An 18,774-nucleotide genomic window follows, 5' to 3' on the forward strand; every position below is an offset into this window, starting at 1 on the left:
ATTTATATTGTCGTTCTGGGATTTACGAAATATTTCTCTCAAAAGTCAATATTGGCTCATAACCTCACGTAGACAGAGGACATTTTCTATTAAATTTTATTTCACATTACTGCCATATACAATACCAGAAGGAAATCGTCCATTTACTAAAAACATAGTTGTTTTCGTTAATTATAATTTATATCGTTGTTATGTAAAAAAGTATTTAGATTTTAACAAGCATTTGTGCTGAAAAAAGTAATCATTGTGAATATTAAAATAATCTTTCAGTGTTAGTGTTTTATATATTTATTATTACAATATTCACGATTATTATTTATTTCAATACATTTTTATTCGAAAACAAATTAAAATATTTATATAATTAATTCAGAGAAAGTTATAGAGCAGTTGTACAAATAAGAAATACTATACATAATGAGAATACTTCACTAAGCAACACCTTGATTGACGTTATTCAAGGTTCGATAGCTTCAATGAGAAAAAACATAACAAAAATAATTGATTGTAATTATTTCTTAATCACTGAGATGTTGAATTGAGTAAAGTAAAATATACTTCTTCTTTTCAGACGAAAAACGCCCACGATCTTCTGTTTTCCGCATGCCATCGTTCCACCAAGTGTAGAACGTACTAAGTGATCGCCACTCGAAAACATTTCGGCGTCAACAGCCATCGCTTACACGAGCGACGTTCCCCGCCCACTGCCACGTAAAATATTAATGCAATGTAAAACATCAGTGACGCTTAAAGTTTATAGGACTAGCCAGTTTAAAAATAATAATGAAAATTTAAAAATTAAAAAGAAAATAAATTTCTTAATACGATAGTCTTCAATTGTGTTTTAATAATGAAGTTCCACTCTTTCTCTTTTCAACTCTGTGTTTGGCACTAATCGGTGTAACATAACTCCTGAAGATGCCCCGTGGAGGGGTGAAACACGTGTTGAGTAATTTGGCGGTGGCGGTTGTGTGATTCACATTGTTTGCCGCATACGCATTTATCAGCGGGCTGGCGGGCGGTGCATTTCATTGCACGACTACCACTGCATGTGCGGAAGTGGCTAAATATTGGTCCTTTTCTTACTAATGAAGTTCCGTCTAGTTTTATTTACTTGCATAATCCTCGTGAGAAACATTCTACAACAGCCACTACAGAAACTAACATCGAATTTGTATGGCACATAATAAAGTCCGAAGCCAGATTTACGTACCCACCAAATTCCGGCAGGAATTCCAAAAAATAAAATTCTTTCGTGGAATACGATTTCAAGATACCAAAACAGAATGGTGTATGGTTTCATTCATCTTTGAAGAGAAATAAAACAAACTCGCAACTCGTAGAAGGGATCTTTACGGTTTGTTTATATGATGATATAATCGACGGAAGACACTAGATGCAGGTCGCATCCAACTGGTTTTATTAACATTATATGGAGTAGGCTTAAATCCAGAGTAAGATGACGTACGGCTGAAATGATGATAATTGATGATGATGTTGTATTACAAAGGAATCCTAATTTCAAATCAGTAAATTAAAAATCGAATATAACTTTGCAATTATTTTGTTTTAAATCATCCATCGACCATGGAGTGCAATCTTTATGATCATCGCTCCCACGAAACTATAAAAAGAATGATTTTGAATGTAAGACATCTCAAAGGATAGTAAAAGTGTGAATGTTTAAAAGGAAATTGGTTTTATAATGTTATAATTATACTTATATAAAATCTAAAATCTTTATCGTTATAACGAATTGCAAAAAAAACATAAAAACAAGCCAAATTGTTTTTATTTGAAATTTAAATTAGAAAAGGATAGGGCCTAAATTCCTACTTCTTTAGTTCGGTTGTATCCATAATGGACAGAAAGTTTCCCACGTTAACCAGCCGTATCTAAAAACTTCGCCAATACAATTAAAATCTCTTGAATATGATAAATATGACTTTAGCTTATATTTCATATATTGTTTTTATGTCTAAAAAAATTTTTGATTGGAAATGTTTTTTAAATTTTTAGTTAATCTATAATATTAATATTATATATAAGATTGCGAAATTTTCTGAATAATATCATACGCCATACTTCTCTTATTATTCAGAATCAATCTCACTATCTGGTTATTTAAAAGCTGTTTCAAAATTTAATAATTTGTGTCATCCGTTTCATATATTACAAAATGAACAGCAGGGTCAAACCGATATTACAAAAGTAAATGCTGTATAAATGATTGAAGAACATTACATACAGAAATAGTGTTTCTATTTCTTTAACTACAATGTGTTGAGACAAACACCGAGGTAATAAATTCGCCAGACAAATAAATACATATATATATAAATACATGTTTCAAAAATCCAAGAATTTTTATTTACTGTACGAAATGTATAAATTAGTTAATAAATGTAATATTTTGACTGATTATTAAAAAGAAAATGTTAATAAACTGTTATTATCGTTTGTTATGCACAGTACCAGGATTTTTAATCAAATTTCTCAGTGTAAGTATTTCATACCAATACCTCGCACAGGTGAAACATCGGCCGAGATATGGGCGGGGAAGTCGATAACTCTATTACTGTCGCTCAACACTCCCGATGAGTTTCGACGTTGCAGAAAATTAATAATTAAAATACAAGCACATTTCCAGTTTGTAATAAAATTATGTTCAAATATTATTAAGTAACAATGTTATATTTTTCTCTTTTATTTAGTCAGCTTGTATCCTAAAAATTAAATTATTTTCCTGATTTTATAGTAACATTTTTATTTAACACATCGTCCAAAATTAAATTTAATTATTCAGAAGTCTACTCACAAGGTGGCCCGATAACCTTGTTAAGGTCGTCAACCAAACCGCTGGATGCCGGATATTATCAACGGGTCTTATTACGAGAGAGAGACGATAGAAATCTATGAGGGTGGTCTAATTACATAAAACGTCCAACGGCTAAAAGGATAGACGAGAATTCTTCTGCTATGACATAGTTATCTGGAAATGCGTTCAACTTCATCGTTAAATGATCGTTTTATAAGCAAACTTCTACCTCTTATTTCCAGGAAAATGTTGTTACTATAACTAATGGAATATTATGTGTTTCAGAGAATTGTTTCTAAACTAGATAGTAGCGGCCAACTATGATATTTAGATACCGACAGGAATTTATGTATGTATTTATTTTTTTCTGGTAAATGAGGAGAATACTGTGTTTGTCACTAAAACATGAAATGTTTAAGGTTGGTTGGTCAAGTTCAATTGTAATTGGCACATATAGGTGCATAATATACTGGCAGAAAAAAAACATCATAAAAGATACCTTACATAGTCATATTTAAAATATTTTTGAGTTTGATTTACAGTAAAATTTCGTTATGTTATCCATATAGTTTTGAAACATGTCTAATATATTTTTGAAAACCTTTGGTGACGATACAGAATTTGTAGGAAGGTTATGTATCTCTCCAAGTACGTTTTGTAGAGATCTGTTTCTTATTGTTTATACTGTTTTTTAATGTCAACGGCATCATAAATCGCTATTACACGCTTTATTTTTTCCAGATCTGAACTGCCGTAGCATTCTTTGAAAATTTTTCTTTGCTCTTGGGTTACTTTCTGCAAAGCCTTTACCGCAGTCCACGAGCACGTTCCGTTCACGAAGTCAGTGTTATACATGTAATCCGCGGTTCCATCATAGCCCAGATACTCCGCGACGTCTTTCTAAAATAAATAACATTCATCAATTTTGTCGCAAAAAAAATGGACGAGTGACTCTTCCAGATACTTCTTAATTAGGCATGCGCCAAACTATATTTCTTACGTAACACTATATGTGCATTTTATTACACGACTACCACTGCATGTGCGGAAGTGGCTAAATATTGGTCCTTTTCTTACATATATATATATATATATATATATATATATATATATATATATGTAAATATATATATATATATAGTGTTACACATATATATATAGAACAAGACACGTGCTTGTTTGCGATTGAAAATTTAATTATTCTGGATTTTTAAGGAACAAAAAAACTGGTATTTTTTCAATCTTATTACAAATATTTTAAATAATTATCATTAATTAAGCCACACTGTTAAACGTAGGCCTCCTCCATAGATATCTAACAGGACCGGAAGGAAGCAGTATACATCCAGCCTCTTTCGACGAACTAAAACCAGCCGTCTGTTCTTGTTAGTGGCCGTCCCGTTCGTCTGTGATCACTCTATTACGGAACCTGAAGATCTCAACGGCTAGCCTGTGCGCTGTGAGTTATCTACTAAAAATTCAACTTGCCAATCCGCTCGGCGATATCAGTTAGTTTTGCTAGTCGAGAAATCTAGTCTAGTGCGAAGAAGCTGTAAGAAGCTGTGTCCGAACATAAAATTAATAAGAAATTTTAATTAAACACTGACTCACTTTAATAATATCATTCACGAATTAACTACTCTCACAAATTAAAGTTAAATGTTACATCAGTCTATCAGCTGATATTTATTTAAATAAATGTTACCTACGTTGATCTGAAGAAATATTCCCAGGTCATTGCACATATACTTCACTAGTTGAAAGTTTTGTGCATTCGCTTTACCACACAGAACCAATGCAAATAGTAAGGGAGAGTTCAAAGCGAAACAATAGACTTTCATACTCGCGATCTGTCTATAATTCTCCATTGTGTATTTGCTGAAGTGTTTCAATGTAGGTAACTTGCAATCTAAGAATTGTCCTATTTCTGTTATGAAGAACATCTGTTAAATTATATATAATAATAAAACATGCAAGATTTACTCATTTTATTAATCCTTTTTTGGGTTTCTTAACTTATCGTATCGATTTTGGTAATGGTCAACGTTGTAAAAATAGAGTTCATTAATTGCTATAGAAAGAAGCACCTTAACTATTTATGTTGAAACAATTTATGACGGTTTTTTTTTATTTCGCTATCATTACATAAAAGGTAGCGACACAACCAAGGAAATAAAACGGTTATCAAAATAAAACAGCGGTTAAAAACGTGAATGTAGGTCCCAAGTTCGATCCCGAGAGACGCAGAAATGTGTAAGTTTGAAACATTACAACTATTTTCTAATAATGAACCAAATAAATAAAATTAAAACTGAGGTACTATAACAATAAATTCCAACACCAAACTCATCATTAAATTTCATGGTGTCAAGTCAAGGTGTTGATCACCATAAGCTAACAAATCAATATAACTATAATTGTAGTGAATATAAGGGAGGAGCTGTTATAATATTTGTCTATATACCTAGTTGCATAGAGCTCCTATAATAAAAATCATGAAAAATTTTTCTACAAGGGCGTCTGCTTTAAAAACTGACAAGTATCTTTACTATGAAAGCTTTTGGATGCCAGACATATTTAAAATAACAAAAATGAAGTGAATAAATTAATATAAAATGAAAGTGAAATTCTAACAAAAGAGAGGCTTCACATTTAATCTAAAAGTACACATTTTTTTTGTAACAATCATGGTTCATTTGCTTCCAGAATAATGTTAAAATAATATCTTTAAGCAATTTCTTGTTAATGTTATTCTTTAGGTATATACAAACCTCATTCAAAACGTCCATTATTTGCGGATAAATTAATTTGTCTATATTTTGTCTCAGCATTTCTATACCAAAACTGCGCAAGAGTTGAGTGTCGTTAATAATCATTTTACTGGTGCTGGGAAGTAAATACCATGCTAGTTTTTACTATGCGAGTGTCACAATTGTCAAATGAGTCGTCTTGAATTGCCTAACCGCACTGAATCTAGAACAAAGATGATCAATTTGTATAAGAATTTAATTTGTTTTTTTTTATTATTTTCAAGAAAAATGAGACAGAAATAATAACATAGACATGTTTTATAATTATTTTTAAGTTTGGTTTCAAAGGAAGCCATAACAAATATATGACAATTATGTAAACATTATATCTCTCTTTTAATTAAGTTAATAGGTAGGGATACTTTAACCTCACTTCCCGACTATAAGGCAATAATTTCGCCATTGCTCAATGTATAAAGTGTGAAATAAATAATATTTCTCCTATTTATTCCCACCGAAAGTCCTTTGGTTTTGACGAGGAATATGCATCCGGAATGAAATTGGCACTAGATCAATCTGATTTCTGATATTTTTTCCCTTTAACCGATGTATTTGTAAGATAATAATTATATTAAAAATATGTATAGCCTCAGTGGCGCATGCTACGACATAAGATTGATGTATCTTGTCGTCGGTCAGTTTTTCCGGCTTCTCCAGCAACTCGTACGCGTAGACTAAAAATTCGCCCTATATGGGCAGCTTGCATAGCGTGGAGTATTCTATCATCAAAAAGTTCAAAACGTGATTACTTAAAACGCATAGTCAGTCGTATTAGTTTGTAATCAACAGATAATCAAAATTGTAGTTGTGACAGCAACGACATCGATGTCTATAATCTACGATTTTAGTTAGTGTGCAGCTATCGACTGCCGGCTTCTTCCAAAGATATTCAATAGGTCCCGTATGAAGTGGCGATTTTAACAAGGTCTAACATGAAAGTCTTGCTTGTCCGTGGCTTCCACGTCGAAACCTTAGGGTCCCAGCGTTATAATAACATGAATTAAATTAATATTAAGATAACAAAAATAAAAAAGTATCGTGGTATTATATATTCGTAGTAGTATAGTGGTCACTTTATACAGAGTAATTGGAAATCTTTTTGCTGGGAAATGAGCGACACGTTTACTACTTTAATGGTTTAGATCTATAACCAATCATTTTGTTTTTTGAAAAGCTCCAAATATTGTTTATTCTATTAATTTTTAGTACAAAATATTGGTATGCAAGGTACTATACCTTTAAAAATTTTGTAGATATGGTTTCCGTTGCCCCCTGAATAGATACTTTGTAACATTATTTGAGAAATAAAGTAATTGGACAATTAAACTAAAATAGTAAAAATTGAAAAAGGTTTTAGTGGTTCATTATTGTCTATTTACAATTGGAACTAATTACAATAAAATACAGCAAAAGGAAGAGTAGAAAAATAAAAAGGTAGTAACTTGCCAGTACCATGTCTTGTCAAGAAGAGCAAATGTAGCGCAAATTATTTTTGGGATAAAAGAGCAAAGTGTCAAATTCAAGTTAATGCCGGCGGGACTTCGAGCCGACACCGAATGCCGGTTAGGTATAAAAATTGGAGGAAGCTTTGCCTCGCAAATAAAGGATGGTGAAATGATACCAATGCTCTTCAAGCTCTTGAAAACAATTGTGGCTGACGCTATCATTAAGAACAAGAGCTAAAATGTAATAAACAAAATTATGAATCAAAATTATAAAATATAGTCTAAAAATAAATAAATGTATAAAATAAAATTGTAAATAAATATAATATTCAGAAAGATTTATAATGAAAATAGTATGAAACAAAGAACTCTAAAACTAATGTATGCGGAAATAATTGAATGGTCGAACAAAAGGGAAAAGTGATATGAAATGGAAAGGTAGAACATAAGTAGAAAGCAAGGAAAAGTGTGAAGGACTATAAGTCGAATAAAAAAAGAGCGTGAAAATAAAAATAAATGTAAAAAAATATAAAAAGATAAATAATAAGTCACTGTTCTTAGATAGGGGTACGAGAGATCCGCAATAGCGGGGATCGTTATAAAAAAAATTCAAGTTAATCACGAAAAAGAATAGCAAAAACTAATCACAGTTTCCAAATACATAGTTTTTTTAATGTTTTCTTCTAGCACTTCGTGTTTTTATGATTCATTGTAGCATTTGTAATATTGTTAAATGTTTACCAATATTAACACGTAATTTAACTAGTGGCAGACTACATTGTAATCTCGTATTATCATTAAAGAAATAACCTTGGAATCCGTTTAGAGCAACCACGTTTCGAGAATTCAGTGCAAAGTTATGTGGAATGTTTCTTTCTTGTAAGATGCAACTCTTTCTATATCTATTTATCGAATATCTATATATCGAATAGATATTGGAACAAACAAACAACTTTAATTACACATTGAATATTCGCAATATGAAAATTACTAAGTGACTTGTAAAGTTTTTTACGAATAAAAAATTAAAAATAAATGAGAAAAATTATCATTTAAATACATTGCACAGTTATTTTATATTGTAATTCTTTCAAGCGAAGCGTGATGTGTTTCCATTCTTAACTTTTAATTATTTTGTCACCAAGGAGTATTTACTTTAAATTTTGCAATAAACATTATAAATCTGCTAACTATAAACCAAATGTACAACCCAATTATCAGTAGCCATCTTGCGATAGAGTTAGATGGACTAATTGAATGTAAATTGATAAACCAATTATATTTCTCGGAATAATTTTCAAAATCGTTTTGAAGTGCATGCTTAATATTCATGAAAATCTACGAACAGTTGATCAACCATATACACTCGAACTAATATTTGATTACATCAATTGATTAGGGACTAAGAAAAGTTAACGACTCGACCAAAATTCTGGACCATTGATTACGATTACTCTGTTTTAAATAAAATAATAAGGTATTATATTATAGCCTTTTTGTGTCAAAAGTCTTGAAACCTTTAAAAAATAGTATATGCATTATTTAAATTAACGCTATTTGATATCATTTAAATGTTACGCCGGTGATTTATTGTAGAACAGATAAAAATGGTCATGCTGCGCGTTCGTATATCGTTTACTTCGTATTTTTTTCTCGTATGTTCTTATCTTGTAAATGTAAACCGGCTTTATATTGCTCACACACAAATCTGCAATTCTATTACATTATGTATATAATCTATCTTTGTAACACACCTCACTAGTATTAATTATCCCGAATAGGCGAAAAAATTAATTATCATTCACGAGACTTTTTTAAATCGTTAAATTGATCAATTTAAATTTAAAATATTTTTCACTTTTTTGTTTTTTTGCACAATGTTTCATTCGATTGTAGCACTGAATATGTACAAAAGACATGAAATATCTTAACCCAAGTTAAGTGAAAGCTCAAAGATAAAAAGATAATCAGTGAGATCTGACATAATTAATAACCATGATCACGATATTATTTAATATTCGTCTGTACACTACTGACTCATCACGATATCTCTATAACCATTAGGCTTAGAAACACAAGATTTAGTATAAATATTTTTCAAATGGAGTAGACATCAGCTAAGAACGGAGTTTAACCAAACTTTCACCTACAACGGAATGTATGGTTTTCTATTTAAAAAATTAAATGATAATCTCTGTCTATATTTTAGGTTACGCGAAGCGGGCGGGAAGTGATAATACAGTGCGGGAGATTAGATAATAAACTGAAACCACGTATTGCATGGCTTGGGGAGTAAATTATTAACTCGCAAATAATCTGAAAATTTGTAATAAGTCCGTTTAGAGTCGTCGTCGACCTCAACGAGCTATGTTTTATTTATCACCAACTGCTTTAATAAGATTATTATTATTAATTAATAAATGATTCAATGACTAGCCTACAACTGTTTAGACTTATTGGAAAGGCTTTAACTTAAGTACACGATATATTTACAGTATTTCAACATCTCTTACAATCTAGTTAGTACTCTCTTACAGTCTAGTAATTGCATGGAATATGGGTTAATAACAGAACAATTCTATTATCATTAATATTAACTAAATTATTCTTCAAAATCTTTAAGATGACATTTTGCTACGCTTTTTCCCTAAAATGTAACATTTTTTTGTTTTTGTTTTAAGAGCTACCTATTCAGTGGAACTGATAATGTTACTGAAGAACCAGTTTCTCGTGTCATCTGCTCTATATCACTATGTGTTTTTGCTACTATATCGATTGTTTCCATAAATATAGGTACATCATACAAAAATTCTTAAAATCAAGTGCATTGTTGCTATGTGACCGATAAATACCATTAGGCTAGCGGTCGGTTCGTGCAAAAAACTTTATATCAATAAAATTTTAAACATTTAACTTTACACAACTATTAAGGAAAATAGTAAATTATTTATGATTTTTAATTTGATCTAGCTTTGATTAATGATAGATATACTATATATTTAGTGCGTTAATGCAGAGCTATGATGCAAGATAAATTTTTAAAAATTTTTCGTTTATTACAGTCTTATTTTTTCTCCAATAGAATTAAGATTATAAAAGAATAATGTATGTATTAAAAGTTGTAATTTATATATTGGTAATATTATTTTATCTTCTTCGTTCTATAAAATTTAAACAATATAATTTTCCGATATTTTACTGGTCAAATGAACCTCGGTTTCCGCAACTCAGTCGAAATGTTTTTGTATCTACTCAGCTCAATGTTGTTATATATATACATACACATACACATACACGTACACATATACATATATATATATATATATATATATATATATATATATATATATATATATATATATTTGTGGTAAAACATAAATATTGTCCTTATTCGGAAAACATGTTGTCAACATTTTTGCCTTCTCGTAGCTTATGTATTATAAAAACAAATCATTATTCAATAATTACTACATTTTTATCATTACATACATAATAAGCTACCTGAAAAAACCTTATAACACAGTGCAGAAAGCTGGATTTGTTTAGTCAAAGTAAACAAATCAAGTATTAGTTTCCGAAAAATAATTGAGATTAGATTTTAAACTTTAATTTTAAATAAAAACAGATAGTCAATTTTGTAATCGTTTATTCACTTTTACAATAACGTAACAACTCACAAGGAACAAATTTTAATAGAATATATACGGAACCAAAAATTGTTAAAAAAAAACTATGATATCAAACACAATAATTTTAAAATAATTCTTGAGTATTTGTACACCATCAAAATTGATGAAGCTTTATCCAGCCGTTACATAGGTCACCCATAATAAAGTGCACAAACCCCACGACTATTAAATAACAGCACAATATCTTTACTATTTAGGGTACTTTAAAGCCAGAACGCAATAGTGCGTGTTAAGCATGATCTTGTTAGATGCTCACTACACATAAATCAATCGTGAAAAAGGTGGCCTCTCACTTCGAGCCCTATTAGCAAGCTCAAGATTTTTCAACTGAGCATGGATAAAGATATATTCGAGATTTCTCTGCAAAACCGAATGGGAATAAAGAGATTGGTAGACGGATGAAAATAACCGGTGTGATCCAACGGATTGGTAATTTGAAGTCGCAGAATATAGGCCTCATAGCGCTGCTGGTGCCTAAAGATTCTTGACTGATCACCGATGAGTGTCCACTCATAATGTGGACTAGTTAAAGTCATCACATGACGCTGGATGAAGGCCGCTACTACGTAAAAAGATACCTCATCTGTGGCTTTATTTCTATTAAATTATTGTTTTATTTCTACGTGAAATTTTGTATGGTATAGTTATGGTGTTAATCATTTAAAACAATTTTATGTTCCTTTTGGACGCGTTACGTTATGCATAAATTTAATTGTCAAATGATACTAAAGTTATGTAACAAAACCTTTCATTTTGAAATTAAATATGACCATAACAGTACCACTAAAGTACAAACTTATGAAGAATAATCTAATACTTGAGTTTTTTTATCAATTAAACCAAGCCCTTTAAGAAATATTTCTTGGCTAGGTATGGCTCCAGCTGGTAAGTCATTAATCCGTTTCAAGATGTTATCATACCGATCTTTTTCTATTTCTCGACAGATTTGTGGCAAATCGAGATCCATATATAAGTTTTTAATACGTTGCACGTATGCCGGATCCGGTTTACCGTAACACTCCTTGAATTCCTTTCGCTGAGCGGTATTGCTTCGCTTTAACGCTTCTACCGCCAGCCATGATAATTTCCCTTTAGGAATGTCAGTACTAGTTTTACCCATTGTATTTTCGTCAATGAAACAATCCATGAAATCGTTCTGTGTAAAAGAAATAAATATTTGTAATTAAATACAATTATTAATACAATTTTTTTACATTACAATTTTTTTGCTTTAGATTAGTGTTTTTCAGTATAAGCATATGTATTTCATAAAACACTTGTGTTTAAAACTTTACCTGCATTTGCAAGTTGATACCAATTTCATTGCCTATATTGTCGACATAATCAAATGATTCTTTGGTTCCTTTTTGAGCATATATCATTGCCATCAATAGCGGTAACCGGAATGTGTAGTGAGATGTCTTATAAATGGACATCTTACGGTAGTTTTCTTCAGTAAATTCATGAGGATATTTTTCATAGCTAAACATATTGTCTATATGTTGTCCCATCGATGTATTCAAAAAAGTCTAAAAATAAATTATTTATTCACAAAATTACATCTCTTAAAAAATCACAATATTATCTTTAAATACATATTTGGAAGAATTTTATTGTTCCTATTTTAATTTTTGAGATGCGATCTATTTAGTGAAGGGACAGGAACAATCACGAGAGATTTTAATACAACTTTTTACTTATTAAAAATCCACATAAGATTATTTCTATACCCCAGTTTTTTTTCTTCATCATATATCACAGTTTTTTAATCTTTCGATGGACACAAATAATCTTCATTTGTTTGACAGAAGCTTCGCTAAAGTAACACTAGGTTGATACAGTCTTTATCGAAAATATTTTTAGACAAGATTGCATTAGATTAGTTTTAAGTTTAATGTAAAATGCTTTTTAAATCACACACACATTTAGGAAAGAGTAAAACATTATTAATAAAATTTCAGTTTTAACGCTATTTCAGTTATTGTTCATCGTCAGAAAGTTACCAAGATCTTGCGTCAAAATAGCTGACCTGTATAATGTCGATACATTTTATAATAGAAAACACTAAACCATAAAATCAAGCTTTCTAAATTTAATCCAATCACCGATATATTATCAACATAAGTACCTGATTAATTAAGTCTATAATTTTTGGGAACTGAGGAGAGCCACCAAAGTTTTGTCGTAACATCTCGTAGAGGAAACTTCGTAGCATACAACAATCATTTACAACCAGAAGACCAACATCGGGCAACAGGTGCCAGCATTTTTTACCCCGGCGTGTCTCGGCATCGTCCTCGACGTCATCGGATATTAACAAAACCGATTGTAACTAAAAATTTTAACATATTCGTGTAAATAATTATTATTGATTTAATAAAATATCAGCTATTAAAAATAAATATTTACAATCTCAATTGCCCACGCCAATTTGTATCCATCTTCCCATTGTTTTTTGGTCAGAGCATCTGGTTTTTTGAGTGTTTCATAAGTGAACAACGTAAAAAGTCCTCGGAGTTGCTTTCCACCAATAATATTATATTCTGTTAACTAAAATAAAAACATATTAGTCCCATGTGTTTATTTTATTTAAAAAAAAAATTTGTTTGTTTAACACATTACGTTCATATCACTAGAATGTACCGACAAACTTCTGACAATTTTTTCGATCATCCTTTTCGGCATTAATCGGTTCTGTTATTGTTACAATAAATCATACAATGATATAACATACAGAAAAACGTAAAACAATTTATAACAACATAAGGCTTAAAAATTCAACAGCTTTCATATAGGCAGAGACAAATCTTAAGAAACATTTTACGGAATTTAATATATTTTGTTGTTTATTTTTATTGTTGTCATTTTTACTTAATTGTTATAAAAACAAGAGTACGTTGTTACAGAGGTAGCCATGAAAGTGTTCCGCGTGCGCGGCATTTACGACTCTGTAACCCAGTTCCGAAGATATGAGGCGCGGAAACGCGAAGCGCTAACTGCTGATGCAGCATTACTAGACTGGAGGGGACATTATAAAGAATAGAAATTAAGACGCCATATTCATATTTCGAAGAGGATAATAAGATTAGTTAGTAAATAAGTTTTATATTGTAATTTACCCTACAATGAATAACTGTAAATTTTTGGTCCTTTGGATAAAGTAATTGTAATCACGTTAGTTTGCGTTCAGAACACATTACCTGTTGTATCCTTTCCTTAATTTCTGGAAGAGGTGCAAATTTTTCATTAGACAAAGTATTGTTTATTAATTTTGGTAGATAGTCTTGGTATTCAATATATATGTTTTGCGCTACCATATTCTGTTTGGTCTGAAGTGCTCGCTGAACGGGCGACCTGAAAGTTTAGTCCTGATTAAGATAAAATTTAGTTTATGTATACCCAGAAGAACATACCGCGTTGTTTTGTATATTTAATGGAATCAGGCGTTACCTCGCGGAAGTCCATCCTAAATAAGAAAAGGACCACTATTTAGCCACTTCCGCACATGCAGTGGTAGTCTTGCAATGAAATGCACCGCCCGCCAGCCCGCTGATAAATGCATATGCGGCAAACAATGCGAATCACACAACCTCCACCACCAAATTACTCAACACGTGTTTCACCCCTCCACGGGGCATCTTCAGGAGCCATGTTACACCGATTATTGCCAAACACAGAGTTTCTGAAGTGGCTAAATATTGGTCCTTTTCTTACTTGTTTTGTATAATTAATACCTCAATATGAATACTTTAAATTAACATATTCATATTTTTGCAGGACATTTTCTAATACTGTTTGTCGATTGGATAAGAAAAAAATATTACAACAATACAGCAAAAAAAATCATTATATTTGATTAATCTTAACATTACTTTATTTGCTTTTCTGTTTGAATTGCGCAATTACGTTAATGGATAAAAATATGAACAAATTAACACTCTCCGCCTTATAAATTTTTGTTACAACTCTGTCTTATTTTAATGCTCTAATCTCTGATTTAAATCTTTCAGAACTGTATCTGTAATTACAACTCACGCACACTAACACTTTAATATACTGAAACACACTTGCACAACTCACGTACTCTTTAGAAGTCTCCACATTATTCTTCTAATTTTTTTGTATGAATTGACATTGTCAAGGTCGCGGGAAGTCGCAGGAAGCCGCAGGATACGGACAATGTTAGTCCGATCATCGTGACGATCTTTGGGAGAGGCCTATACCTTGCTGTAGGCATATAGCAGCGGACATGTTGATGATGATTTTGTGTACCTCTAACCGCGGATTTTAACAATTTTTATTTGATTATTATGGAAGTTTTGATGTTTTTTTTTGTTAGTGATGATTATTATTAATTTTTGTTCTTGATGATAATATTAATTGATGTCACTCCAGAACTCGAGGATTATTAGCAAATTATTTCTCGTTTTATTTTCTGTTATGGTAATTTTTACTTGGTAAATGTCTCAAATTTAAGAATAACTCCTTTGTGTTTACTGCCCTGTCGAATATTGAATATTTATCCATTTGTTCACGTCAGCCGATAGACGTCCACCGTGAGGCATAGAGTGCTTCCAAAGGCAAGTGAGTGCCTGGATAGAGTGCCTCCTAATGGCCAGTCTTGTGTTGCTCGCATTCAGCGATTTCCTCGATTAGGTCGATATTAGTATAATGAATATTGAATATAAAAGTCAAGCATTTATTTTTAGAGCTTCCCAAAGCTTAAGATTATTCAAGGGAATCCGCCTTCATTTTCCTCTCACGAATTTTACATACGTAGTACGCTGATCCGCATATTAAAGTAGATAGTATAAAAATAATTGAAACGACGTCCTGACCATTATCTCGATAAATAACGTATGAATTTCGCCGACATATCTCAGGTGATCGGTCTCTTTGAACCCTTATATTAGTTGCGTAATATCAACGCCTATGGTTCCCGGTGTCTATATAAACAGTGTAATAAACCATTTATTACTGTTCGCATACAGCAATAGTTTTTGCAAAACCGTTCAAAGTTGGCCGGTGCTTGTTTCAGCTTCTTTTGATTTCATTAAAGAAAAATAGCCAAAGAGATAACTTTCTCTTTTAAGATAGACTTTTAAGATAAAACGCGTTTCTTAAGTTTCGTTATTAAATGTTTTCATCGCTATTTCGGCTGTAAGAGGTCTACTGATGGAAGCAATCCCAAATTTATTCCGACATTGTTTTACAGTTGCACAGTAAGTTTTATTTTTAGATGTGTAGCGGCAATACTGACTTTGATATTGAAGCATACAAGGCTTTATTACTAATAAAAGTCTGTTGTCAAACTTGTAATTCCTTTATATGATAAATATGTTAGTCTTGCTATTAATATAGGATGCTTGAATCTCCAACTATTTTATGATGAGAAATTCATCAACAATTTTATAACGGACCTTTTTCCTTTGTCTCTTTCGAAATGACTGATATTAAATGTAATAATTATTCACTAGTTTTTAAAAAAAAAAAAAAAAAACTTGATTACGCAAATTTACAGAATATTACACTATGTTTATATATTTAAACGAAGGACAAAAAGTAATTTAAGAATGCCTCAGAAGATCTAAAGCCTACGATGACGATGATTATTTATATGAAAAAAATTGTACTTACCAATTACTATAATTTCTGGTTATATTAAAAAAGGCTCTCAGTGATGCCATTTTGATACGAAGCCTATGTGGTCTGCTAGTGAACTGAAAATTTATGTAATGAACCGTTCACAGAGAGCGACCATATCATTACTGCCACATATACATGAAAGCAAAACTCTATAAACACAACGCGGCCAATTTCGTCAAACTTTTCTTTGACCTTCTCCCCACTATAAATGAATTTTAGTCGATTTTAATAACTAATTTCAATAAAAAAAGAACGACTTTTGTGAAATTTTTCCATTACAAATAAAATCGTAGTTATTGTTACGTATAAAATAATTACATAATTTTATATTAACATTCTTTATCTACAGAAAATAAATTATTTACCCAATATGCAATGCGAATTTTTACAAACAGATGTTATAGCTTTGATTTTAAAGATGTTTTATACCTTAACAATTTTTCTAAGCTTCCTTCTATCTTTCCATCCCAGAAAATTAATACTTATGATGTTCCTTTATATTGTATTTTATATATTTATGCTCATAAAAGAGAGTACTTTTTAAATACCGCACGATCTAGTCGTTAGTATTTTCCATGTATTCTTAAATTGGTTTTATTATATGAAATTAAATAAACCGGTGACAATTCATATAAATGAAGCATGACCGAGTTATACTTATACAGCATGTAACCAACAGCTGGTAATATGATTTAATTTACATGAATAATACTAATAAAATATTTTTGTTAACAACGGTAGTACAGTGTATGCACTAAACTCTCGAAACCATTATTTATTTTACGTTGAAATAGTTATTATAAACATTGTCATTTTACTTCCACTCACAAAATATATCATTTAATAGGTATACTAGTAATGTAGGCTAGTGTTTGCCTTTCACGATAGTTACTACTACTATTTTTGATTTATAAAATTGCCGTGGGTATACTCCTTCTTATTTTCAGCCTAAAGATGCCAACTGCAAGGCCCTCCTCCAAAGTTTGCTGCGATAAGTCTAGCACTGCCCGCATCTAGCGACTTCCAGCGAACGTCACTTTTTCATCGGTCCACCTAATGGAGGCATATCCACGGCACATCAACCGGCTCGTGATCGCCAATGACTGACACAAAAATAACGTCGCTCACTGCCATTTCAGACCAGCAATATTTCAAGCTACGTCGAGTCCCTTGGTTCTTCTGTGGACCTTGTCATTTCTGACTGTATCTGTAAAGCGGAGTGTTAGTTATGAAGAAGTGACTGGGCCATACTTTTGGGAAAAAGCTCAAAAATCAAAACATCGGCACAACTGTATAAAGATACAAATTCTGAGAAGATAATTAAGCCCCTTAACAATATCATGGTCACCATAAGCGGTTTTTTAACCAAGACTCGGCGCCGGTTTTCAAAGCTCGATTCACCCAATCTTGGTTAAAAACGAAGTTTGCTGACTAGATCAGAGCTGAAGTCTGGCCTTCATGTAGTTACTTTATTCGAGGGTTCATTTATCCATCACCTGAATAATATATCTTTATTAACGTGTTATTAAAATTAGTATTAATCCAGGAATCTTTGTTTCTGTTAATATTTCTATTTTATCCTTAATTTATACTATTTTAACTAATTGTTATCGTTTAATTTAATATTCTTTACAACATACTGTGTATGGCTGGACACGGTTCTGGCCCAAAAGTTGATGGGGCACGGGATTCGCTGAGTACCTATGTAGTTTTAAGCTTCAGAAAAGTCCCTCGTGCGCCTGTGACCCGGCAGTAGAACAGACGGTCGTGCACGCAGTAACAAGCTGTCTCGTATACGGAAGAATAAGAGCTAACTGTGAAGCAGAGATGAGAGGAAAAGTCACCAGCGGCAGTATAGCATTCCTTTAAGGTAGACTATGGGAAGCGTCACATGTTTCGGCTGTTGCAAAAAGTAGTGGAAGATGCAGCAAAATGGAGTAAAAAGAAGTTCAGATGAAAAAATACAGGCGTAAATGACTGAAAGCACCATTAAAAGATATACTGTGTATGATTTTTCCTCAATCTAACTCACGAAGTTATTATGACTATCATAATATGGTCGTCACAGCATGGCTAAGTAATTTCTAACGATCGAGTTTTAACTAAAATATGATCAATGATTTCAACTGATTCTATTGGAAATTTATAGGAAAGTTCTATTTCCATCATTGGTGATCCTAGGGCTAAAATGATGATTGTGTAAGAATGGTTTTAGAAGATTCCTACTTTAAAATTTTGCCAAAAAGACAATTTAACGATAAGCAATTTTTAATGTGTTCCCTCGACTTTTTATGAGATGTACACGATTTGGTGCTACACATGAAATGCAACACATTCAACCCATTTTACTAGTAATTGTAAACAAT

General features: G+C 31.5%; 1 protein-coding gene across 1 annotated transcript; it reads right to left on the reverse strand.

The window, feature by feature from the left end:
- Positions 1 to 10,828: 10,828 nt before the first annotated feature.
- Positions 10,829 to 16,514, reverse strand: LOC137921590 (uncharacterized). Its single transcript, XM_068764390.1, has 6 exons — positions 16,400 to 16,514; positions 13,963 to 14,116; positions 13,172 to 13,312; positions 12,891 to 13,094; positions 12,058 to 12,291; positions 10,829 to 11,918 (listed from the first exon to the last, which is right to left on the reverse strand). The coding sequence occupies exons 1-6, from the start codon at positions 16,447 to 16,449 to the stop codon at positions 11,559 to 11,561; spliced, it is 1,143 nt and encodes a 380-aa protein (XP_068620491.1). The 5' UTR covers positions 16,450 to 16,514; the 3' UTR covers positions 10,829 to 11,558.
- Between the last annotated feature and the right edge of the window lie 2,260 nt (positions 16,515 to 18,774).

Source organism: Battus philenor, unplaced genomic scaffold (genome assembly GCF_028537555.1).
Source record: "Battus philenor isolate CCGP_79_NKW_IND1 unplaced genomic scaffold, ilBatPhil1.0.hap1 SCAF_19, whole genome shotgun sequence".
Classification (NCBI taxonomy): Eukaryota; Metazoa; Arthropoda; class Insecta; order Lepidoptera; family Papilionidae; genus Battus; species Battus philenor.

Bases quoted from the DNA above. Each gene is read 5' to 3' on its own strand.
- LOC137921590 (XM_068764390.1), bottom strand. From the start codon at position 16,449: ATGGCATCACTGAGAGCCTTTTTTAATATAACCAGAAATTATAGTAAT. The intron at 13,095-13,171 runs GTAAATATTTAT...TAAAATTTTTAG, and splicing joins TGGCGTGGGCAATTGAGATT to TTACAATCGGTTTTGTTAAT. The intron at 12,292-12,890 runs GTACTTATGTTG...ATTTATTTTTAG, and splicing joins TTATAGACTTAATTAATCAG to ACTTTTTTGAATACATCGAT.